Source organism: Mus pahari, chromosome 3 (assembly GCF_900095145.1).
Source record: "Mus pahari chromosome 3, PAHARI_EIJ_v1.1, whole genome shotgun sequence".
Classification (NCBI taxonomy): Eukaryota; Metazoa; Chordata; class Mammalia; order Rodentia; family Muridae; genus Mus; species Mus pahari.
Window position 1 is genome coordinate 150,558,595 of NC_034592.1, and position 24,703 is coordinate 150,583,297.

The 24,703-nt window shown below is 52.4% G+C and overlaps 1 protein-coding gene across 2 annotated transcripts; it reads right to left on the reverse strand.

The window, feature by feature from the left end:
• Positions 1-2,976: 2,976 nt before the first annotated feature.
• On the reverse strand, positions 2,977-23,260 carry Kcng1 (potassium voltage-gated channel modifier subfamily G member 1). Of its 2 annotated transcripts, none has more exons than XM_021194556.2 (3): positions 23,104-23,260; positions 9,830-10,629; positions 2,977-4,750 (listed from the first exon to the last, which is right to left on the reverse strand). In XM_021194556.2, exons 2-3 carry the CDS (start codon positions 10,601-10,603, stop codon positions 3,980-3,982), a joined length of 1,545 nt encoding a protein of 514 aa, XP_021050215.1. In that variant the 5' UTR covers positions 10,604-10,629; positions 23,104-23,260; the 3' UTR covers positions 2,977-3,979. The 2 variants fall into 2 exon arrangements, with proteins under 2 accessions (XP_021050215.1, XP_029392445.1); XM_029536585.1 differs by lacking the exon at positions 23,104-23,260 and adding an exon at positions 21,526-21,603.
• Positions 23,261-24,703: the final 1,443 nt, after the last annotated feature.

Below are 24,703 nucleotides of genomic sequence, written 5' to 3' on the forward strand. Positions count from 1 at the left end.
GTCTCAACAAAGCAAAACAAAACACCTAAACAAAATAATAAATAAAAAAAAATACTTGTAGAGATTTTAAGGCAAAAAGCCTGGGTCTCGGGAATGTCATGTCCCCAAGACTATTTCCAATCCTCCCCGCACCTTTTACTTTGAGACAGAATCTCACCAAGTTGCCCAGGTTGGCTTTGAAGTCCCTCTGGGACTCAGTTGGGCATTGGATTTATAATCCTTCTGCTTCTGTCTCCAGAGTAGCTGGGGTTATAGATGTCAACTGCTTACACATAAGTGGCTGTGTTCTGCCTCCCCTGACCCTGTCACCAACACCAGTTTCTTGCTGGCCAAATTCCCATATTCACCATCTCTCTTCCTGTCACCGGGTGGCCCTTGGTCCCCCGGGGTTGGGCTGCTGTGAGGGGTTGCTGATGGCCCCTGATCCTTCTCAAGGGATAAGGATGGATGCCGTGCCCACCGCTGAGATGCTCACAGCCATTAGCTCCCTCTTGTGTGTCCCCTGTCTGGAGCCAGGCTCTGACTGCATGGCAGAGTCTCACCTGGGTACATCAGGGCATTGGGACAGGATGGTAACAAGAGTGAAGGAGGCCAAAGTCCGATGTGTATTTATGTAAAATCCTGACACGTTCATTGTGGTTTTGACACTGTTTGCATCTTAGAGCTGGAAGCATTAAAGCCTCTGAGTTTTGATTGCTGAGTCTTCTGGTCCACTCCCCCACCCCACCCACTTTGGTGTCAAAGACAGATGCCCAGTGGCCTTAACTTTGGTCTAGGGCCATTCAGAGGCTCTTGTCCACTGTGACTGTGGAAAAGTGCCTGACAGGTCTCAGAAGAGGACAACTGTGTGACTTAGCAACTGACGCTGATTTGGCAAGCCTGGTGCCAAGTGTCCTAGAGCCAAGGCTTACACACAAGGCTGTCAGGGTCAGCACAGAGGCCCGGCCGAGTGAGGCAAGTCGTAGGTCACACCAGCCCAATGCATCTCTCATCACAGCTGTCTTGTAGCCTCAGATGGCCCATGGACAGCGAGTCCCTGGTTAAGAGAACAAAATGCTTGGCCTAGAGATTGCCCTCTGTTCCAGAACGGTTTGCTGGGTGTCCGGCGTGCTCTGCTTTTTACTTCAGGCCTCTGAGTCTACTCTGCTGTTGGTGGAATCTAGTGTCCTTGTCCCCAGGTGAGGTCCTGCATGGTGGCAACCCAGGCTTCAGGACAGAGCTTTACCTACAAAGGAAAGGTTAGCCACCCCGGCCACTGAGACCCCAGCCTCTCCACACACTCTAGGCCTTGTCCTCAGTTTGAGGGTCTCCTCCCTGACAAGTGGCATTTCTTTTCTCACTCTGACTTCAGAAGACTCCCCGATACACCCTGCCCAGTGCATTCTTAGCCTGTCTTTCACAGCCACCTTTGAGGGTGAAGGGCACGCCACTACTCTGAGGTGCTACCCTGAGCTATGACACCTGCTGGGCCAGGGAAAGGGACGCTAATTGGTAGTACCTTACTTCACAGCTCCGCGTCACTGGAAAACAGGTGTCAGAGGAGCTCTTAAGGAGGTCCTCGGGGGTTTGCGTGGTATTTCCACTCTGTCTACTTGTGGGTACACTGCGAAGAGATGGCAGCATCTCTCCGTGAGGTCAGGAGAAGGTGGAGGTACTTCAGGGACCTCCACAGCCTCCAGTGTTAAAAATAAACACTGTGACAGATAGATAGCTTTCCATGACTGTGACAAAACACCAGAGGGTAGCAGCTCAAAGGAGGGAAGGTTTATTTTGGTTTCTGGTTTCACCATGGTCGCTTGGCTCTGTCGTTTCTGGCCCCGCTTCAAGGTGCAGCCTCCCAGGAGGGCCAGCTTGCTGGAACTCAGCTGCTTCTCTCCCTGCAGCCAGGAAGCCGAGAGGAAGCAAGAGGAAGTTATCTGGGGCCACAAACCCTTCCAGGGCATGTCCTTCATAATAGACTCCCCCTAACACGGTCCCACTCCCTCTATCTTCCTATGACTTTCCAGAGGCCATTGAAGCTGTGGGTTTATCATGGATTGATCCATTGATGGGGTCAGGGCCCTTGTCCCATTACCAGAGGTCCCACCTCTGAACACTGCTGCATGGGAACCAAGTCTTTGACAAGCGAGTTTCTGGTGACATTTCAGATGAGATCAGGCACATTTGGGGTGGTATGGCTCTAGACAGGCGGGGACATTTGGATCTAAGCTGTAATGGACATGTTTTCCATCTCTGTTCCTTTTTGTTTTCTCCCCTTTCTTCGCTTTTAAAGAAGTGTTTCCTGAGCCCCTGTTAGGTGCTGATGCTGACTGAGGCCCTGGGAGGCAGCAGGGAGCCGCTGCCAGAATACAGGGCTGGTCCTGCAGGAGACAGAGCAGAGCTCTGGAGCCGAGAAATGGCAAGAGCACTTTCACTTGGTGACAGCTCAGCAGGGAATGGAGAAACCCGTGAAGCTGCAGGTCTGGGTGCTCAGGACAGTGAGGCAGTGAAAGGAACACCCTAACCTTCAGCCAGACAGTGTTCCGCAGGGAGGGCGGCCCAGCAGACTGGACGGACGGCTCTGCAGGTGTGAAGGCCCACAATGAGGCGGGGTAGGCTGGGTGTGTCTGAAGGGAGGTTGGGTTGGGGGCTGGTGGGAGGTCTGAACAGGTGTGGAAGTACAAGAGATGCTGAAGACTGGCAGCGGGCAGGGGTTTGGGCTGCACAGCTGGCAATCAGGCTTAAACATGTCTCAAAGCCCAATTGCTGCTGCTGGACAGGCAAGAAGGCAGCTGGGGGTGGGCGGAAGCCGTAGGTAAAGCTGTTGCACCCGTGAGGCTGCGGCGGACAGGCATGTATGTGTGTATGTACGCATGTGTGTGTGTGTGCATGTGCATATCTGTGCATGAGTGTGTGTGTGTGTGTGTATTGCACATGTCTGTGCATGAGTATGTGCATGTGTGTATGCCACATGTCTGTGCATGAATATGTGTGTACGCAATGTCTCCTTAGTGCCAGGACTCAGACTGAAATGGAATCTTCTAGGTTGGCCTGGGGTCCCTCTTGGTGCACAAACTATGTTTCTTGAGGCCAGGGAGTGAGTGGCTTCTTTTAAGGAGGTTCCCTCAAACTCCCCAGACTTCCTGGGGACCGCCACCCCTGCCAGAAGCACCCGTCCATTGTGGGTTTAGACTGAGGTTCAGGTAAGGGGTATATAGTCCCCCCCCCTTTTTTGGTAATATTAAAATAAATTGGAATAGGCTAAAATCTCACTAATTTTAAACCACAGAATGAAGCGATTTCACCTTTGAAGTCAGCAGAGATGACCGGCTTGTTGTTGCCCTACCCACCCGCCCTGGGATGAGTGGAGTCTGACTAGAGAGCCCTCCAGGCCTAAAGGAGGATGTGGGGAGTGTGAACAGGAAGAAGGATGAAGGATGAGCTCAGGAGTCAGGAGTGGGAGAAGCCTGAACACCACATCCCCGGTGGGCTCCCTAAAGGTCTGTCTGCTTCTCTCCCATTCTGCCCGTGCCCCGCCAGCCCAGAGACCCCGGCAACGTGGTCCTTTCACTAAGAGACACAGCTTCTTCCTTGAAAGTCCCAACGGCAGGCTCTTTCTTTCTTCGATGGACACACTAAAGTCGCATGTGGCCGCCCGCTGTCTGTTTTCCTCCAGGCATTGCCCCAGCGTATGCAGGTTTTGCTGGGCATGTTGTTTACATGGTGGGACGGGGTCAATCGGCTTCTTAGGGCGAGAAACAATTGTGATGCCGGGGGTGGGTGAGGCACTGGCTCCAGCTAGCTTCCCTGTTACTTCTGGGCTTAGAGGGAGGGCAGGGACTCTCGGTGATGTGGCACATAGCCTTTCCGTGCCGTGGCTCGCTCAGGTCAGTCCTGGGGCAGGGCTGGACTTGAAAGTACTAAGTCCCGTTTCCAGGCTCCAGTGGCGGTGGTTGCATGAAGCCGCAGCTGGCAGGCAGGGCAGGTGTGTCTTCTCACCTCAGTTGTTGTCCCTAGTGTCTGAAGAGGCACTTCCAAACAAGATGTCACTGTCCTGGGACATGCCACTGAGCTGTGACTTGGTTTTGATGAGGTACTGAGCCCGGCGGATCAGCACGCGTTCTTGTTCCTGCTTGAGCTCCAGGTAAGAGCGGGAGAAAGTATGGAAGATGGAGGTGACAGGGAAGGCCATGAGGAGGATGCCACTGAGGATGCTGCTCAGAGCCACCACCTGGCCCGGCGTGCTCCGGGGTACCATGTCTCCGTAGCCCACGGTCGTCATGGTGATGACAGCCCACCAGTAGCAGGCAGGGATGCTGGTGAATTCGGGGCTGTCTGCCATCTCATTCTCGATGACGTAGAGCAGTGGAGCAAAGAGGGCGATGGCCACACACAGGAAAAGCAGCAGAAGCCCGAATTCACGCGTGCAGCGCCGGGCCGTGAGGCCCAGTGTCTGCAGCCCCAGTGAATGCCGGGCCAGACGCATCACGTAGAGGATGCGCAGCGCCCGCAGCACGCGCAGCACCAGCCCAACCTTGTCCAGGTAGCTGTTGCCGGTGCTGGGCTTGCGGCGGCTGGAGGCAGCGCCATCCACCAGCAGTGTGACGTAGTAAGGCAGGATGGCCACCAGGTCGATGAGGGTCAGCGGACTCCGCAGGAAGGCGAACTTGCTGGGTGCCTGGATGAAGCGCAGCAGGAACTCTAGGGAGAACCAGCCCACGCACACCGACTCTACGATGAAGACGTTGTGGCACATCTGGGAACACTGGCCCTGGGGGAGGCACAGGGCAGGAATCACACCAGCAAGTCCGCAGGGAAGCTCTGACCTAAATGGGACACCCAGCTCCCCTGCCTCTCCAAGCCCGCCAAGCGCTAGGGCATCTCTCTAGCTGCTGTTGATCCCTAGCTCCAGACAGACTCCTCCTCAGCTGCCACCCCAGGCTCCTGTTCTCTCGACTTCCTCTTTAACTCAGTTTAGGCAGTCCTACCTCCTGGTTGCTGGACTGCTTGCTGTGTTTCCCCTCTCCGCCTCCCTTCTTTCTTTCCCTTTTCCTTTTTTTTTTTTTTCTCCCCTTTGAGAAAGGGTTTCTTCTTGTAGCCCTGGCTGTCCTGGAACTCTCTATAGTCCAGGCCGGATGTGAACTCAGAGATACCCCCTGCCCCTGTCTTCTGATTTCTGGGATTAAAGGAGTGAGCCGCCACCACCCAGCCCCCTTCCTTTCTTTTTTTTTTTTTCTTAGTTCTTTTTCTTTTTCTACTGCAGAATATTGATACAGGTGCTAGGAAGATACAGTCCATGAAACTCAGGCAGCCTGCACTCCCCACCCCACCCCACCCCCCAGCTAACATCCTCCCAGCACACAGCCCTCAAGAGGTTGGAGCCCTGGAACTACAGGTGTCCTAACCATAGACATCCTAAAGCAGTGGTTCTCAAACTGTGGTTTGGAACCCCTTTGTGGGTATCCTATATGTCAAATATATATGCACTCTCTCTCTCTCTCTCTCTCTCTCTCTCACACACACACACACACACACAACATACATATTGGTTTTTTGAGACAGGGTTTTTCTGTGTAGCCCTGGTTGTCCTGGAACTCACTCTGTAGCCCAGGCTGGCCTCGAACTAAAAAAAATCTGCCTGCCTCCCAAGTGCTGGGATTAAAGGTGTGTGCCACCACTGCCCGGCATATATCAAATATTTACATTATGATTCATAACAATAGCAAAATTACAGTTATGAAGGAGCAAGGAAAACAGTTTTATGGTTGGGGTCACCACAACACGAGGGACTGTGTTAAAGGGTTGAAGCATTAGGAATGTGACTGGGTGCTCAGAGGACCTCTCTGCTTTTGTCTTTCTGAAAAATGCACTCCAGCTTGGTGATGCAATTTGACCTGGGGACTCTGATGTCTCCAATCTCTGGGGTGAGAAGCCCTCCTCCTCCAGGAAGCCTTCCTGGAGTGCACCCCACCTGAGTAGCCCCAGGTGTGTTTAGGCCTCTCACACAAGGCCCCTTGTTGTGTGGTTATGAAGTGGGGTAACACCAATCCAGCTAAGCCCAACATACTTGGAAGTTTGAAGACTTGTCGTTGTCACTGTCTCCCCTGCAGGGCCTGTATACAGTAGGCCCTCAAATGTATGCACATGGACCAGGTGCCATGATGAATCCTACTGGTCCCCAAGTAAAACCAAAGATCATTGCCACTGACATAAAGAAGGCCAGGGTCGGGCATGGTGGCGCACGCATTTAATCCCAGCACTTGGGAGGCAGAAGCAGGTGGGTCTCTGTGAGTTCAAGGCTAACCTGGTCTACAGAGCAAGTTCCAGGACAGCCAGAGCTACACAGCGACAAATACATAAATAGATAAATAAGGCTAGGGATCTATCCATCTGTCTATCTATCTGGCTCTTTCTTCTGAGTCAGGGTGGCAGAGGGTGACTTAGAACTCCTGACTCTTCTCTCTTCTCCTCCCAAGTTCTGGGATCGCAGACTCATGCAACTCTGTCCTAGCCCCGTTTGTTTATTCATTTATTTATTTTGATTTTTTTTAAAGATTTATTTATTTATTATATGTAAGTACACTGTAGCTGTCTTCAGACACTCCAGAAGAGGGAGTCAGATCTTGTTACGGATGGTTATGAGCCACCATGTGGTTGCTGGGATTTGAACTCCAGACCTTTGGAAGAGCAGTCGGGTGCTCTTACCCACTGAGCCATCTCACCAGCCCGATTTTTTTCTTTTTTTTTTTTTTCCTTCTTGAGACAGGGTTTCTCTGCGTAGCCCTGGCTGTCCCAGAACTCGCTCTGTAGACCAGGCTGGCCTCAAACTCAGAGATCCACCTGCCTTTGCCTCCTGAGTGCTGGGAGTAAAGGTGTGTGCCACCATCACCTGGCTTATTTATTTGATTTTTAAGGACACATCAGGATGCCATAGGTGACCCCGTGGGTAAAGCACTTGCTGTGAGGACCAGTGTTGCATCCCCAGGTCCCAGGTAAAATCCAGGCAGGTTAGCAGCCACTACAGTCTCTGCTCAGAAGGCAAAGACAGAGCCAGAGGTAAGCTGGGTAGCCAGATTAGCCAGGGTTGGCAAACTCCTGGTTTAAGGAAGAGATCCTGCCTCAGTGCAAAAACGCATAGGTCAATTAGGAAAATATGTGATGTCAACTCTGGGCCTCCACTCACTCACATTCCTGCACATGTGCACTCTTGCACATACATACACACCACACGTATGTATACACACATATGCACACACATGCACATACACCATATACATACACAAACATCACATACATGCACACATATCACACATGCACACATACCACATACATGCATACACATCACACATATAACACACACATGCCCATACATGAACACACATGTACACACATACATATACACATACATGCACATACATGCATACACATCACACACATACACCACATACATACACACATATCACATAATCACACATGCACACACCACATACATGCACACATGAACACACATACACCACATACATGCACACACATCACACACATATCACCCCCACACACATTTAAAAAGAGTGCTGTCAGGATTGGGAGTGTATATACAATGACAGGCCACTTGCCTAGCCTGTGGGGGCCTTGGGCCCCAACTCCAGCACCACATGGAGAAACCAAACGAAACAGTGCCAGAAGTTCCATCAGTGTGGCTTTGACGCTGATTTCCTGATAAAATTAGGAATAAGGTGGTGGTGGTGGGGAAGTGGTGGAGAAATGACTCAGGGGTTCAGAGTGCTCACTGCTCCTCAGGAGGACATGAGTTCAGGTCCCCCAGCACCATGTCAGGTGGCCCATAAGAGCCTGTAACCCCGGGGCATCCAACACCCTCTGCTGGATCGGGAGAGTCCCCATTCCCCCACCATATACACATAAAATAATAATAGAAATCTCTAAAATATTAGAGCCAAGAATAATGGAGCTGGTGATGATAGAGCTATGACTCAGAAGCTGAGGCAGAAGAGGAGTCATGAGTTTCAGGCCAACCTGGCGTGGTAAAGCTCTGTCTCACAAAATGATGGAACCAAAACCAAACCTGTACTCAATAACATGCCAGGCTCGGTGCTGATGCCGTACATGGACTTCCTCACTGAACTGAACGTTCAGAACAGCATTCATAGTCCCTGGAACGGACGGAGAAACTGAGGCATAGCATGGTCTAGTAACTTTCCCACCACCGTGCAGTCAGGGTGGGTGAGATGGGACTCAGGTTCTGGCTGTCTGGCTCTAGCGCTCCCTCCTTGGCCCCAGTCCCTATGATCATCAACATTAAATTTTCTTTTTTAAAGTTTTATTTAATGTATAGCTGCATGTACACCTGCATACCAGAAGGGGGAGTCAGATTTCATTATGGTCGTGAGCCACCATGTGGTTACTGGGAATTGAACTCAGGACCTCTGGAAGAGCAGTCAGTACTCTTAACCGCTGAGCCATCTCTCTAGCCCGAAATGTTTTCTTAGGATTCTTAAAAACAAAACAAAACAAAACAAAACACCTTCAGTATGTAAGAACACACCAGCAGATCTCTCTGGGTTATAAAACACAGCCACGATGACCACATCTGCCGTGACATCCATAGATGGGAGGGCTCCTCCCTCGTGAGAACGTCTAAGATTAAGTCAAACAGCACAAAAGGCTTAGCACGTGCAGGCTCTACAGCTGGCCCTCAATTAGTGCTGCTGGCATCTACATTCACCCCACACTGTCAGACCGTCTCTCAAATGTCTGCATAGTGAGTACCTGGTTCCTTCATGTGTGTACAGGAGTCCCGACCCAAAGGCCCAGGGGACCTCCACTGTGGACCCAGCAAGTCTCTGCCATTGGTATGAAAAGTCAAGTGCGCATTTCATATGGGAAACACTTCACTTCTGAAGACCTCAAGTCCAGTGTGGGGGAGTTGCGGGCAGGTCAGGCATGGGCTTCTGTGGGGTTATCATGGGTTCCCCAGCTGCTGTGTGGGGTATATAGACCATGGATGCCGTGAACCTATGTAAACTGTTCTGTCTCCTTTAGTGTCCTCACCGGCCTGGTGGGTGAGAGAACATGTCTCCTGTGGAGTTACAGGAGGACCTGCGGGGAAGCTAAGCAGAGCCCCGCCCCCAGGCGCCCATGGCTTCCGGTAGCGCGCAGCCTGTGTCAGACTGAGAGTAAGTGTCTTACATGAAATACCCTCCCCCACTCGAGACAAGGTTTCTTTGAGTAGCTTTGGCTGTCCTGGAACTAGCTCTGTCGACCAAGCTGGCCTCAAACTCACAGAGATCCACCTGCCTCAGCCTCCTGAGTGCTGGGATTAAAGTGTGCACCACAATCGCCGGCTACATGCAATTTCTTACTGTGCACAGAAACATGCTCATTCTGTGGGGACATGTCCATACACACAGACCTATAAATAAAAAAAAAAAATGTTTGCATGACTAAGAAAACAAGAAGGGAGATGGGAAGAGGGAGAGAGGACTGGGGTCTGTGAGGTCAGTTTTAATGGCCTCTGGAATGTGCCCAGCTCAGAGGCAGGCATGTCAGGGTCACATCATCCAAACACTCCGCTCACTCATGCAATCTGCAGAAGAGGCTCCGGGTCTCTTTGTTGGCCTTAGTTCTAGATCCCACAGGCTAGGACAGTAGGGGGCGCAGGAGAGACTTGGACCGTCACTGCTGCTGACTTCAGGTAGAGAAGATGGATACAAACACATCCACATAGTATGACATCAAGCACCACTAAGGTTGTTCAGCTAGCGCAGTGAGGGAAGACCTCCCAGGGATGGCATAGGAAGTTAGAGCCAGTCTTCAGAGCTGCTAACGGTCTTACCTGTTCCTCCTCCTCACGCAGGCTGGGCAGGGTGCTGACAGACAGGTTGACAGCGGTGACGGTGACAAACAGAACGGACAGGCAGGCAAACACCTTGCCAGGCAGCCCTGAGTGTGGCCTCTCCACCATGTCACGCAGCCTCCTCATGCAGCGGCTCAGGCGGCCCTCGCTGGCGGACTGACCCTCACTGTCTTGATCCTCGCTGTCCAGTGGCTCCTCCTCATCCTCGCGCTCCATCATCTCGGCAAACTCCTCGATTTTCTGCAGGTACCGGCGCTTGCAGCAGCCGTCCAGGTGGTCCTCCGCGATGCCCCAGTACAGCAGCTCCTCCTGGAAGGACAGGGCACACATCTCCCGAAGCAGCCGCAGCTTGCCGGCCCGCAGGAAGGTGAGGATGGTGCCAAAAGCCCCCGGGTTGCGGTCGAAGAAGAACTCGTTGCAGGTTACGTCATAGTCATCACACACGCTCAGGATGTCGTCGAAGTTGGTGCAGGCCTTGAGCTGGCCCAGCCGGGTCAGTGGAAACTCATCCAGCGTGGTCCAGGGTAGTGAGTACTTGATGCCACCCACGTTGATGATGATCTGTCGCCTGCGGTCCCCGAGGGAGCAGCTCTGGTGCAGGTCGTCCTGCGGCTGCAACCGTTGGGCCCTGCGGTAGAAGACGCCCTTGATGGCCTGGCGCTGTGGGAAGAAGGCCGGGTGGAAGGAGGTGTCTGAGGCACAGCTTAGAGCGCTGTAGTCATAGTCCGAGTTGTCTCCCGGTAGCAGGGTCATTTTGGGGCTTCACATCCCTCTTGAGCCTAGAAGGAGAAGGAGGAGATCCTTGGTGACCCCTGAGTCTTAAGTGAGTCCCTCACTGATTGTGGAATATGTATTTTTTAAAATTCATTTTATGTATGTGAGTACACTGTAGCTGTACAGATGGTTGTGAGCCTTCATGTGGTTGTTGGGAATTGAATTTTTAGAACCTCTGCTTGCTCCAGTCGGGTCCCGCTCACTCAGTCCCTGCTTGCTCCAGACCAAAGATTTATTTATTATTATAATTTAAAGTACACTTTAGCTGTCTTCAGATGCACCAGAAGAGGGCGTCAGATCTCATTGCAGGTGGTTGTGAGCCACCATGTGGTTGCTGGGATTTGAACTCAGGACCTTTGGTGGAGCAGTCAGTGCTCTTACCTGATGAGCTATCTCACCAGCCCCGGAATATGTATTTTTATTTTATTTAAAAAATAGTATTGTGGGTTTTAAATATTTTTATTTATGCATTACGCATGTATCTATATGTCTGTATGTGTATCACATGTATGGAGGTGCCTAAGGAGGCCAGGGGAGGGTGGTAGGTTCCTCTGAAATGGAGTTTCGGGTGGTTGTGAGTTGCCATGTAGGTCCTGTGGACTGAATCTTGGTCTTCTGCAAGAGAAGCCAGTGCTCTTAAGCACTGTGTGTGAGTGTGTGTGAGAGTGTGTGCATGTATGTGTGTGGTGGATGTGTGTGAATGATGTATGTGTAAAATGACGATATGTGTGTGTGCATGAGTGTGTATGTGTGTGTGTGGTGGATGTATATATGGGTGAGTGTGGTGACTGTGTGTGTGAGTGTGTCCGTGTGTGTATAATGGTGCATGTGTGTGTGTGCACAAGTGTGTGTGTGCGTGAGCATGTGGAAGCCAGAGGACATCTTTGTGAAGCTGAGTCTCTTTACCAACTCTCACATGATTTCTGGGGACAGAACTCAGTAACGGGGCTTGCTCCACAAGCGCCTTTCCCTGCTGAGCCATTTCACCTGCCCGACTTCTTGGTGTTAAGAACTGGAGGCAGGGGCTCTCTGGTAACTGGGGTGGGTCCATGAGGGCCAGAGTGGAGCCCTGGGGTTGGGTTAGCGCCCAGTGTGTGAAGTGCTGGAAATTGAGCCCAGCTAACTTTCAATTAAATGGCCTAGCTGAAAGAGACATTTTAACCTTGGCCAGTGGCTCTCAGGCGGCGCTGACTTCTCATGGGACATGCGGCAATGTTTGAGGTAGTTTTGACTGATGCGTTGGAGAGTTCTAGCTTCCAGTAGAAGGGCCAGGGGAACAGCTAAGGCAACAGCCCACAGTGTCTACCCCCCCACTGCTACCTCAACAGCCACAGTGCCCGTGACAGCCCCCACTGAAGTCATCTGGCCCTCAAAACCCCAAATGCTGAGTGGAAAGGCCCTGGTATTGAAGTGATAGCTTTTGGAGCCACACAGTCCAGTTAAGTCATCGACCTGTGAAATGGGCTTAACCATGTGACCCACACCACAGGATCAGAAAGAACAAAGAGCCTGACATGGGCCAGGTTGCTCAGTACTGGCTGGTTATTGTCTTAGCTTTTCTCTTAACACCCTTATCACTTCCACAAACAGGAAACAGGTACATAAGAGGCAGTGGGCATAGAAATGTCTGGATATCAAAATAGGGCCTGTTTTGTTCCCCTGTTGGCAAATATCACCTTGCAGACTCCAGGGATGGAGAGCAAAGAGCCAACACTGGCTGCTCCAGGTGCTTCCAAGTAAATCTGCCCCAGGTTGTGTGTGGTGTGTGTGTGTGTGTGTGTGTGTGTGTGTGCGTGTGCGTGTGTGTGTATGTGTGTGTGTGTATATATGTATATGTGTGTATGTGTGTATATGTATGTGTGTATGTACATATGTGTGTATGTATGTATGTGTGTATATGTATATGTATGTATGTGTGTATATATGTGTGTGTATATATGTGTGTGTATGTATGTGTGTGTATATATATGTGTGTGTATATATGTGTGTGTATGTATGTGTGTGTATATATATGCATGTATATATGTGTGTATGTATGTGTGTATGTATGTGTGTGTATGTATGTGTGTGTATGTATGTGTGTATGTGTGTGTCTATATATGTGTGTGTATATATGTGTATGTATATATGTATGTATATATGTGTATGTGTGTGTGTATATGTGTGTGTGTATGTGTGTGTCTGCACATGCTCCCATTCTTACATGCCTTGAGTCAGGGTCTCACACTGAACCAGAAGCTTGCAGCTTCAGCCTGGCTGTCTGATCAGTGAACCCGTGGGATCTGCTTTTCTCTTGTCCCCCAGTGCTGGGGCTTCAGGCACATTCTTCTATGCCTGGCTCTTTACATGGGAGGCGAGGATCTGAACTCGGGTCCTCATGCTGCAGCAACAAGCACTTTACTCGCTGATCCATGCTCTCAGCCCCACTGCATAGCCAGTTTAACGGTTATCGGGGCGCAAGCCTGGATACTTCTGAGGACCGTCTGCTCCCTGGGGAGGGACCTCTGGATCCCTGTACCCAGCAGTGTAAACACTCCACGACCCACTTGCCGGGTGAGAGCATAAACCTGCCAGCTTTAGAAAGCAAAGGTCAGATTATCATTAACCAGGACCTTCCTTCCTCCTTCCCAGCCTCAGAGGGAGTGTCTACACCCAGGGAACGAGGGGCTGACCTGTCTCCAGCTCCTGGGCTCAGCTTGGTTTACAAATACTTCTGATACTTAAGCAATTTCATGTAAGAAGCTGTATTCGTGGCCTGAATTCCCATTGAGAAATGGCTCTGCCTTTTAGGCCCGCTCCAGTGTACTGCAGTCTTAACGCTTTCCCTCACTCCCACCCCACTTCGCTCGCAGGCTTCCTGGACTGTAGGCATTTGAGACCCTGGATTACTCAAAAGACCTTTCCAGAACTAAACGGATGCACAGGAAAGTGGCACAAGTTTAATATTCCCGCCTCTCCCAATCTCACCAGGTTCCTCAGAGTTGTGATCCCCCTGCCTCAGTCCAGTGAGTGCTGGAATTACAGGTCTGTGCTGTCGTGCTTAGGTAACACTTGGCTTTTTAAGATCACCATCCATAACTGGGCTTGGTAGTGCACCCGGGAGGCTGAGGCAGGAGGATTACCGAGTTGAAGGCCAGAATGGGATATGCAGTGAGACATTACCCTAAAAAATATTTATTTAACGTGAATGGGTGTTTTGTCTGCATGCAGGTCTACACAGCAAGTGTGCAGTGCCCATGGAGGGGTTGGAAGTACAGGCTGTTTGTGAGCTAGAAATTGAGCCTGGGTCCTCTGAACAGCCAGAGCTCTTGAGAGCTGAGCCATCTCTCCAGCCCCAGAGACACTGTTTGTTTGAAGATGGGTTTTCTCTGTATAGCCCTGTCTTTAGACTTGCTTTATAGACCAAGCTAGTCTCGAACTCAGAGATGTGCCTGCCTCTGCTTCCCAAGTGCTAGGATTAAAGGCCTGGGCTACCATGAATGGCTTTTCTGAAAAAAGACATTTTTTTTTTCTTTTACATGTATGGGTGTTTTTCCTGCATGCATGTACATGGCTGCCTGGTACAGCTAGAAGTGTTGATCCCCTGGAACTGGAGTCACCAATAGTTGTGAGCTGCCACATGGATACTGGGAATTGAACCCAGGTCCTCTGAAAGAGCAGCCAATACTTTTAACAGCTGAGCCACCTCTCCAATCCACAGAGATGCTGTCTTAGTGAACAAAACGAAACAGCTGGGGATGTAGCTCAGTTGGCAGAGCACCTGCCCAGCATGAAGAGAGGCCTAGGTTATGCCCAGCACTGCAGAAACTGGACATGGTAGTGCACCACCAGGACCCCAGCACATGGGTGGTGGAGGCAGGAGAGTTGTAAGTTTGAGATTGTTCTTTGCTAATGTGAAGTGAAATTCCTAGCAGGAGAGAAGAAGACAGAAAGATAGAAACAGAAGGGAAGCTGTAACCTGTGTTAAATATTCTATGATGCCAAATGACTGAACTTGGAGGAATATGGATCATTAAAGTGTCGCAGACCAGAACCAAATTATCTTGGGCTATTTTCAGTCCCTTTGCAAACCATTCATTGCCCACACTGTGTCTGACCTAATGTCCTCGCGGCTGAGGAGACCTCAGAATACATTCCCACTAGCCCACTAGATTTGCTGATTCACTACCTGTGGCCCCCACTGCTGTATTCTGTAAATTCTTTGATTTATATCTTTCTTTGTTCTGTAATGAATAAGATATAACGACCTTCACAGCGGAACAGGCTGTTTGGGGAGACTTCATCTCTTTCCCCTGGCCAGGACCTACTTAGATTTGCTTCCAGAGTAAATCTTTCTTCTTCTTCTTCCTTTTGGGGGGCAAGGGCAGTGCTTTGCATTACAAAGCAAAGTGGAGGCCACTGGGAGTTACAGGAAGACCCATTTCAAAACAAAAGAAAAAAGAAAAAACCAAACAAACAAAAAAAACCCTATCTCTCCCTTCAGATCCCGAAGGAAGCAAGGAGTGCCAGTGGAGACCTGCCATTTCCAGTAGTAGGGCCGGGGCGGGGAATCCAGTTGGGGTCAGGAATGCACAGCTGATCTTAGGGGAACCCAGAAGGGATGGCGCTCACTTCAGGGGCTTAGCACCCTGCACAGTCTCCCTGTAGCTTCACAGAGAGAGTGTTGGGGAACTAGGCTACACCTGTTTGAAGTCGATGACTGCATTTTAGAGCGGCTGAGAGAGAGCTTTACACTTCTCCTAAAATTGGAACCCATGTCCTCAGGCTAAGCCTGCCGGGATCCCTCGGAGGCGTGGGAACAATCCCTTTAGGGGCTTCAAGAGTTCCTTGCTTCTCAACTCTGCCGCTTTATCCTGCTGCCAGAGACAAGAGAACAGCCTGGGAGTCTCCTTCCCCAGCTCACTCAGGAGCCTCTTCTCTCCAGAAGCCGCCCTGGCACCCCCACTCGCCCCCCTCCGGCAGAGTTTCCCCATTAGCGGCTCATTGGGGTCTCCTGCCCACAGAGGAATTCCTACATGGAGTTACCTGTCCCAGCAGGTGGTTAGGACTAGAGGGTGGTGGGTGAGGGCTGCAGATAAACAGTTTCCTCCAAGTCACAGCTCACGGGGAAGGTCAAAGGACTGAGCTGCTGTAGGAGGAATGGCGTTCATTTCTCCTGGTGTGGTTCCTTAATCTGATGGTTACAGCAGGGCAGCTGGCATTTCTAGGCTTCAGAGTTAAACACATTCATCAAACGGGCCACAGGCAGCTCCTGGACACGAATGCTGCTTTCTGCAGCCGGATCCTTCCCAAGGATTTTATGTCTGTCTATTCATTGATTGTTAGTTATGTCGGCGGCGGGGACTGGGGGCTATAGAGGGTTGGGAGAGGCTGCTGGCTAAGAAAGTGTAAGAGTTAAGCCATTCTTCCTTAGTTCTTCAATGTTCCCACGTGTAAGATGCTATGCTGGGTCCAGGGACACACTGGAGATGCTATGCTGGGTCGGGGGACACACTAGAGATGCTATGCTGGGTCCGGGGACACACTAGAGATGCTATGCTGGGTCCGGGGACACACTAGAGATGCTATGCTGGGTCCAGGGACACACTAGAGAGCAAGCCAGATCCTGCCTCTGTCCTCATGCACCTGAGGTAGGCAGAGGGACTGGATTTCCACATAAGTGCACCAGTGACTTCAGGATACGGCGATTGCTGTGGTAAGTCAGAGCTGGGTGACATGGTGGGTGACAACAGGGTGGCAACATTATCTGGAGGGCCCAGGAGGGGACAAGGGGCAGGGCCCTGTGAATGTGAAGCACCCAGTCTTGTGCTTCTCCAGATCGGCTTACTCTGGATGGAGGGGACAGCTCCGATTGCCCTGTCTTGCAAGTGGGCTTAGCTGATCAAGCTTTGAGGGCAGGCCGGGAGTCAGACAAGAGCAAGGAACAGGAGATGTATTTGCAGGTCAGCAGGTGGGGGGAATACAGGCCTTATGCATCACAGGGAGTAGCTTAGGTTTTATCTATGTGAGGCAGGGTCAGGGGTAGACTTGGTGGCCAAGACAGGACAGTGGGAACGGAGGAGCAAGGCTAGGACAAGTGGAGGGGACCCAGGCTGGCATGGCTTCAACGGGCTTGGAGGAAGAGCCTGCAGAACTTTCTGAGGGGTGGAACTTGAGTGAGGGACAAGAGAGGAGGGTGATTCCAGAGGTGACCAGTAGGTGGCGCCGAGACAGGCGAGAGTGGGAAGGAGCCTCTGCCAAAAAAAAAAAAAAAAAAAAACGGGCGTGGATGATGGACAGGGGAAGGTGTGACCTGAGTGTAGGAAAGAGACAGCAGGAGGGAGAATCTCACAGGCAGGTCAGAGGGTCAGAGCCGACCCGACCAGTGTGTGGTCCAGGGAGGGTCTGAGCAGGCAGAGTTATCTCAAAGTACAGAGGCAGGAGCCTGACTTGAGGACAGTACCCAGACCTAGGACTCTATGGAAGTCCTCCACATCAGATCTCAGGTCAGTGCAGACAGACACCACAGGAGTTATACACACATCAGGAAGATGCGAGCCACTCCAGGCACACGCATCCGATCCCCAGACCCTGCACTCTCAGGCAGGGCCTGAGGCTACAGACATAGAAAGTCACTAAAGTAGGCTCGTGACTTGGAAGACAGAGGAGGAGCTGGGAGCCAGTGTGGGCAGCCAGCAGAGGTTAAGACAGGCAGGTCAAGGGCTTCCAGAACAACCAGAGAGGGGCGTGGCCTCGCCAGCTCCCAGTTGTAGCCACCAGACCCACTTTAAACCCATGGTTTACAGAACCACAAGCCCACCAGTGTGGACTGTGTAGTCAGTAAGCATACACAATAGCCGGGTGTCTTGGCAACATGCCTTTAATCCCAGCATTCAGGAAACAGGGGCAGACAGATCCCTGTGAATTTAAGGCTAGCCTGGTCTACAGGGTAAGTTCCAGGTCAGCCAGGACTACATAGTAAGACCTTGTCAAAGAAGAAGAGGAGATGGGGGAAGAGGGGGAGGGGAAGAGGCAGTAAATACAGGGGGTGGCAGAGACTGAGCTGGGCCTCCCTCCCCAGGAGCTAATCAGATGATTCACTTACTTGGAGGTGGAACGGGAGCAGAAAAGCCCATTAGCTTTGAGATTGGCTGGTTGCTTTATGACTTTGGGCTTCTGCATTTGTAAAATGGAGATGCCAACAATCCCTACCCACTGGAATTATGGTGAAGAGATGCGCTTGGCCCAGTGCCTGGATGGCAGACACCTGTCATCTCAGTCTTGGATCTGACAAGTGTCTATCACCCATCTCCACCCACCAGTCAAGGGCGTCTCCCCTGAACTGACCTGCCAGGATTCGAACTCAGCACCACCTGACTCCCATAACCCAGGGCTGGAGGGAGTGCTGTCTGGCCCATCCTCCAGGGAGGCCGTTCTGGGCTGCTAAGGAAACAAAGGAATGTTGTTCACCTGCTCTGGAGCAGCTCTGGGGCCACAGGGGTGACGGGAGACACTGACATGGCAAATCACCTCCCTTTAAACCTTTGGGTGGGGGTTTGCTTAGTGGGAATTTGGTCTCAGGGATGAACAAGATACAAGAATGTCACCCCCTTTACATGAGGCAGTGGGACATTCCCAATATGTGTCCCCAGGGACGGGTTTGGTGGATCTTTCTAGAGAGAGACTGAAGATGCGAGGCTGTGGTCTGTGTAGGATCATAGAAACAGTTGGGTCTCTGAAGCACAAACCAAGTGGGAAAAGCAACAGAAGTTTATAGCACCCGCACGCACGGCGCTATTTATGTAAATGAGCACACTACTCGCGACTAGGACGCAAACACGCAGACGGCTCTGTGTGTAACATGCAGAGTGATGGAGGGAGGTGGGGAGGAGACCACGCCTGGGAACGGGAAGGATGGAGAAAAACCAGGGAGACAACACAGCCCAGCTCCGGTGAAGGAGGAACGGGGTTCAGGGGTGAACAGGTGGGTCCCACAACTTGAGATTGCCAAGGATAACAACAGATGGACAAAAAGCACAAGCGGCCATAAAGCTTCCAGCCTGAGAATTGTCTTGGGCAAGTGCTCAGCTCCTGGTGTCACTCTGAGATTCCCTCTGCCATGGAACCAGCCTGTCTGCTCCTTCAGTAACAACCATCATGTTGAAAGTCCCAAAGAGGAGAGGGAGGGAGGGTTCCATACATGCTGGGAGAACCCAGGGCTGCAAGGGGCCTCCTGCTACGGACCGGACCGCTACCCGCTACCCGCTGCTACCCGCTACCCGCTCTCCATGGCAATCTTAAGGCTTCACTGCAGAATGGGAGAGTGCCCCTCCCTTGCGCTCTCTGTCAGTCACTCATCTCCCTTGGGGTTGCCTCCATCCCATTTTCCTCCAGGAGTCCAGAGACCCACGGCAACCCTGAGGCTGTTTCTCATTCTTCCTCCTGGAAAAAAAATGGCACTCGAGAGCTGTAACTGAGGCCCAGCAAACATTTCCAAGGATACATGTTCATTCAGAGAGAGACTTCTAAGTAGCACTGGGTCCACCATGGGCTTAGGGGTCCGGATCTGAGAAGGGAGTAATTGCAATGGACAAGATGTCCATGCCTGATGTGGCTAACCATGGCCATTGCTCCTATGAGGGATCCTGCACTCAAGCCAGTCATCCGCACCCACAGAGCACTGGTCTCAAAGAGCCTTCTCCTGCCCCTTAAAATGAGCAATAGTGTCTCTTGCAGATCTGCTCTGAGGGCCAATGAGTAGAGGTTTCTGTAGCCTTCAGCGACATCATCTAATCTCCGACCCCACGGTCCTCACGTGAAAGCGTTCTGGCCCCTAAGATGCCCCTCCACGGGACACTGGGTAAGCACCAAGGTGTGATACTGGGGCCCTAACTTCAGGGGCTTACATTCTTTCCTAAAGGGCAACATGGGGAAACTGGGGCTCAGTAAAACAAGCATTCATGGCTGGCAGGAGGGGACTGTGATCGTGTGCGGGATTCCTGAATTCTACTGTCACCGTGGGGACTAGGACAGATGTCATTCCTGCGAGGGACTGGACCTTTTCTGTTTCTGCACACAAGCTTTTGGGGAGGCCTGGGGGTTGGGAGAAGCAGGTGACGACGCAGGCCGAGAAACAGCGTCATCTTTATATTTGCACTAGGTCAGGGTAGGAAAGCAATAGAGTCCTCGCTTTTGTCCAGTTCTGGGTCATCATTGTGGCCTCCAGAGATATGACCACCATTACAGGGGTTACAGCAAGGCCGGGACATGAGCCAAGGAATTCAGGAGGCCTTCCAGGCACTGGAGAAGGTTTTGGGGAGAGTGGATTCTCCCCAGAAGACATTACTGAGCAAGACAAGATTGGGAGTTCTTATTTCCTCAGACTCTGAGATGTTGCTGAACACTTCGTATAAAAGTCGGGAGTCTAACACAGCACCCTAGGCAGATTTCTAGAAGTTAGAGTATTCGTTGAGCTTCTGGTGTCGGGGTTTGGCCCCCTGGACTACCATCCCTAACTTGGAGTAGGGGACCCGAGGTTGCCTTCCTTTTCTTCCCAGGCTCCATGTGGTTCTGGTATCTCCTGTGAGTCTCATCTGTCAGGATTAGGGGCTCCTGGCTGGGCTGACTCAGAGACTGGCCTTGCTGCCTTCACCCCCAATTAAATCGTTAATTATAATAGATCCAGCTATTAGGCCGCCCAGGTCCTCGCATGCTGCCCCCTCCCCTCAGGATTGCTGCCCGTGGAAGTCTGTCTTTCCCACTTGCCATCTGTCACTCCCACACACCTCAGCTTCGTCTCCGGAGAGCAGGGGTCAAAGTGCCCAGGGAGTTCCACACTGGGAGGTGGGCCCCTGTCGCCATGCCTCACCTGAACCAAAATGAGGAAAAGTGTATCAAACAGGCAGGCTGTGCGGTTAGCCGCTGGGCTCTGCTGCTGGCAAAATGGTTCCTGGTGCACACGGTTACTCTACCAGGAGCTTTACAAAACTGTGGCCAGAACGTCCTTTGTATTAGCCTCTTCCTTCTGTGTGTGTGTGTGTGTGTGTGTGTGTGTGTGTGTGGTGTGTCAACTGTTGTTTCTGTTCACTTGTTTCTGAGGCAGGGCCTGTCTCTGGGTTGACAGATAACTGAGCCCCAGGGATCACTGCAATCAAGACCTGCCTCTTCAGCCAGAATCCTATGCCTGGTTTGTTGTTGTTGTTGTTTTTGTTTGTTGTTGTTTTTGTTTGTTGTTGTTTTTGTTTGTTGTTGTTGTTAATTTTGGTATTGGGGATTAAATGCTGGCCCTCGGGCTTGCTTATTGAACTAACCATTTTTCTTTCTTTCTTTCTCTCTCTCTCTCTCTCTCTCTCTCTCTCTCTCTCTCTCTCTCTCTCTCTTTCTTTCTGTGGTCAGAAATTGGGGAACACTGGTTAACACAGAGGAGCAATGGGGACCTGGAGACAGCACCAGCTAGCTGGGCTGCTCACAGGGCTCGGCAGGAAGGAGGGGATGCTATGCCAATGGTCTGTTGGAGCAGGCGCTGGCCTGAGGCAGAGATAACTTGAGGCACAGTTCAGATCCTGTGGCAGATTCATAGGCTGACTTTGTTCATGAAGGACAGGCTGCCAGGTAAAAATACGAAGGCTTGGCAGCCCCCTCTATCCCTTCTGGTTTTATTAACTCTATTTAGGTGGTATATCCATGGGTAGGGACAGGGAAGGCAGGCTCTCTTTTTCTGGGTTTAGACAACCAACCCAGAGTAGATTCTCAGAGGGACAGCGTCCCCCCCGCCCCCCGTGAGCTACTGTGTTCAGGAAACATCTTTGTCTTTCTGTCCCTCAGGCTGATGACTTACCTCTCGCCAGAGTCCCGTGCCAACCCAGTGTACAGAACTCAACTGCCCCCCAGGAGTCTGCCTCATCAGGCTGCAAGACACTCACAGTCCGGGTCCTCCAGCTCCGGGAAGAGGCTCAGGGTGACTTGCTTTTGGTTCATTTGTCCCCCGTGGGTTTGGAGCGTGTCCCATGGCAGACGTTTTTCCACTGGAATGGGGTTGGCTCAGAGCTGGGTTGGTAGGAGCAATCCCTTGGGGCCAAGCCTCCGTGCCCAGCCACACTTCCCTCCCCTCCCCCCACATCAGGTGCCTCTGCAAAGCTGCAAAAGCATAAAGGCCCACAGGTAGAAAAGCCCACCGTGTGCACACCCCACTGCCTGATCTTCAGGAGCACCACTGAACCTGGTGGTGTGTTTATTGGAGAGACACCAGACAGTGACTCTGAGTGCCGTCATAGGGTGTGTGTGTGTGTGTGTGTGTGTGTGTGTGTGTGTTGGGGAGGGGTTGGGGGTGTCAAACAGACCCCAGCGAATATCTACCTAGATTTATAGAGTCTGCAGGTCCCCCTTTCTCCAGTGAATCAGACCAGTCCCCTTGCGTGCCCTCCTCTCACCTTCCTGTGCACTTAGCTCAGGTGTCACCGAGGAGGGGTGAATATGTGTTTGCTTCCTACCTATTATTCACTTGGGAGAACTCAGGTGTTTAGCACCCCTTAAGTACCTCTGAATTGCAAGTGGTTAACGAAAATGTGTGCCGAAGTGACAGCTTAGCTTATAAGCCCCATCACTGGGAGGCTGTGCTCACCTAACATTAGATGAACCTTCTCAGCCCTCATCATCACCCCCGGCCCCCACTAAAGAGCTTTTAAAAGCCCACTTCTTCCTCTGCAGGGATTGACCCCCCCCCCCCCTTAGGAATGAACGCATCATGCACCAACCTTAAATCTGCTATACACATATGCTGTAGCTGCGGGCCACCCTGGCAGGCTGTGACCTTTTGAGGCAGGGCCTGAGTCTCAACCTCTCCACCCCCCCCCCCAATCTTGTCTTGTCGCCACCTTGGCCATTGCTCAGTACAGGTTTGTTGAATAAATGAATGGATGAACACTGAGTGTTTGGCATAGTGAGATGCCCACAGCAGGTGCTCAACCAATTTTTGTACAACCCAGAGAATGAACGAGTTCGTCTCTTTTCCATCCACACCCAAAAACTATGAGCAAAGCCGGGCCACTCATCCCGGGTACACTGAGGTTAAGGAGACCTCTAACTTTCTTACTAGATGCTAAGGCCCGCGACCACTGAATTGTCTCCAGGGCCTTGCACACAGTAGGAGGTCCACAAGCCTTCACCGAGTTCGTAATTAATGAATGACTTAATGAGGCCCGCTGGTGGGGATGCTGCCTTCCGTGCCTATTGACAGTGAAAGGCTTCCCCGCATTCCAACTCCTCCCGGGGGACCCCAAAACCCTGCACGCCAAGTCAGAGCGCACTACGCATTCCGAGGACCCCTGGAAAGGATCCGTGGCCGGACCAAACTGCGGCCGTGTGGGTGCATCCCTCATCGCCCCGGCGGCCTCTCCAGGGCTCCTATCGGCAAAGGGCACCTGGCCGCGGCCACGTGCAGAGCCTGGAGCGCTGCTTGCAGAAGAAGGGTCCCGCCAGGCTGCAACCCGCGAAGTTCCCACCTTAAGTTCCCGTCGCGGCGTCCCCGCCTCGGAGCTAGCCGGGCCGCAGCTCTGTCCCCCGGCGCAGCGATGCCGGAGTGAGAATGCAAGAGGTGGCAGCAAGCGGCACGTGGGACCCGCTTGGCCTGCAGGGGCTGCCCGCAAACTTTGGCCCCGGGGCCGCAGTCCTGCGCGCTTGGACCCCTGACCGTCCCGCCTCCGCCTCCTGGTGCCCGCCGGGCTGCAAGTGCGCCGGCAACGCGGCGCGGCAGCAGCAGAGGGAGGTGGCCGGGCAGGAGGCGGGACGGAAGGAGGGGACTGCGCGCGGGGCGGGGAGAGGGGCGGGCGGGGGGGGCGGGAGGATGGAGCCACCGCGGGACCCGCCACTGCGATGCCACGCACCCTGACCCGGCCCACTGTCCTCTGGGACGCTGGGTCCTAGCGGAACGCAGCGCTGTACTCTCTCCATCCAGCCTATAACCATCTCCTCCTCTCCTCACCATCTCCTGCGCCCCGCAGGTCCCTGCCTTTCCGTGGTGACCCAGCGCTGCTCCTCCCAGGGCTCCTGGCTTGAGGCGCATCCACCTCTCCAGTTTTCTCAGTGGTCGTGGGACGTTTTTCCACCCTAGGCTCAGCGAGTACCAGGACCCGAGCCTCATTCCCCACGTGAGTCCCTATCATGGGAACGCCACAGAACCAGTCTCCTGCCCTTAGGAGGTCCAACCTCACACGAGGTCGTGGACCCTTCGCTGAACTGTCACGGACACTGCAGGCGTCACGTCGGGGGGGGGGACACTTCATGTGTGGCAGCCCGGGAGCCCCACATGCTCTCCACAATACCATACCAGTAATACATGTGCCTTCTCCATTGGTGGCCTTGGGCCTTACCTGCCCCTGCGGTCCAGGGCCCGCGCCACTTTTGCAGTGTCACCAAAGCCAAAGAATGAGCGTTCTGGGCCCCGGAATGACCCCTATCCTGTAGTTGCTCACTGTCCCGGGTGGGACCGGGTCTGGCAGTCTCTGGGTCCTGTAGTCAGCAGCCTGGGGAGGGCAGGGTGGACTCTGGAGGCCTCTGAGTTGGCAGAAGTTGCATCAGGCTTTGGGATTAGGTGGGAATGCTGTCCGAGAGGAGAGAGAGTAACCTTCTTGGGGAAATTGATTGGTACTGTCCTTTCTCCTCCATCAGGGAAGCAGGAGGGACTCAGGGACCACGCTCAGCGAGTGTGGCTCCTATGCCTGGGGCTTCTTTAACGAGATGCTTAGGCTTGGCCTCAGGGGTTGTAAGCTTCGGGTTCACTCAGCACGTGGGTGGAGACAGATGGCAGAGTTAGAGAGTCAGCTGAGGACCTGTCCCAAGAACTCTCCTACTTCTGCAGCGTCTACACCAGGAGGAAGGGGGCCGGGAAGTGCGAGTAGAGGGGGAGGTGGGGGAGGGGCTCTTCAGTTGGAACAAAGAGGGACTCCTGAGGAGAGCTAGGGACTGAGAGGACCTGTCTTTGGGAGATTTGCAAAGAGATCCCACTAAGGGGCAAACAAAGGTTTCTGAGATGCTGAGAGACAGGACATAAAGAACAGAGGCCAACATAAAGGCTCTCAGTGGACTCTAGAGGCCTGTGCTCCT

What these genes read in the sequence shown, in the direction of transcription:
- Kcng1 (XM_021194556.2), bottom strand. Translation starts at nt 10,603, where the DNA reads ATGACCCTGCTACCGGGAGACAACTCGGACTATGACTACAGCGCTCTA. An exon ending in TGCGTGAGGAGGAGGAACAG is followed by an intron (nt 4,751 to 9,829) that starts GTAAGACCGTTA and finishes TGCCTCCCCCAG; the next exon opens with GGCCAGTGTTCCCAGATGTG.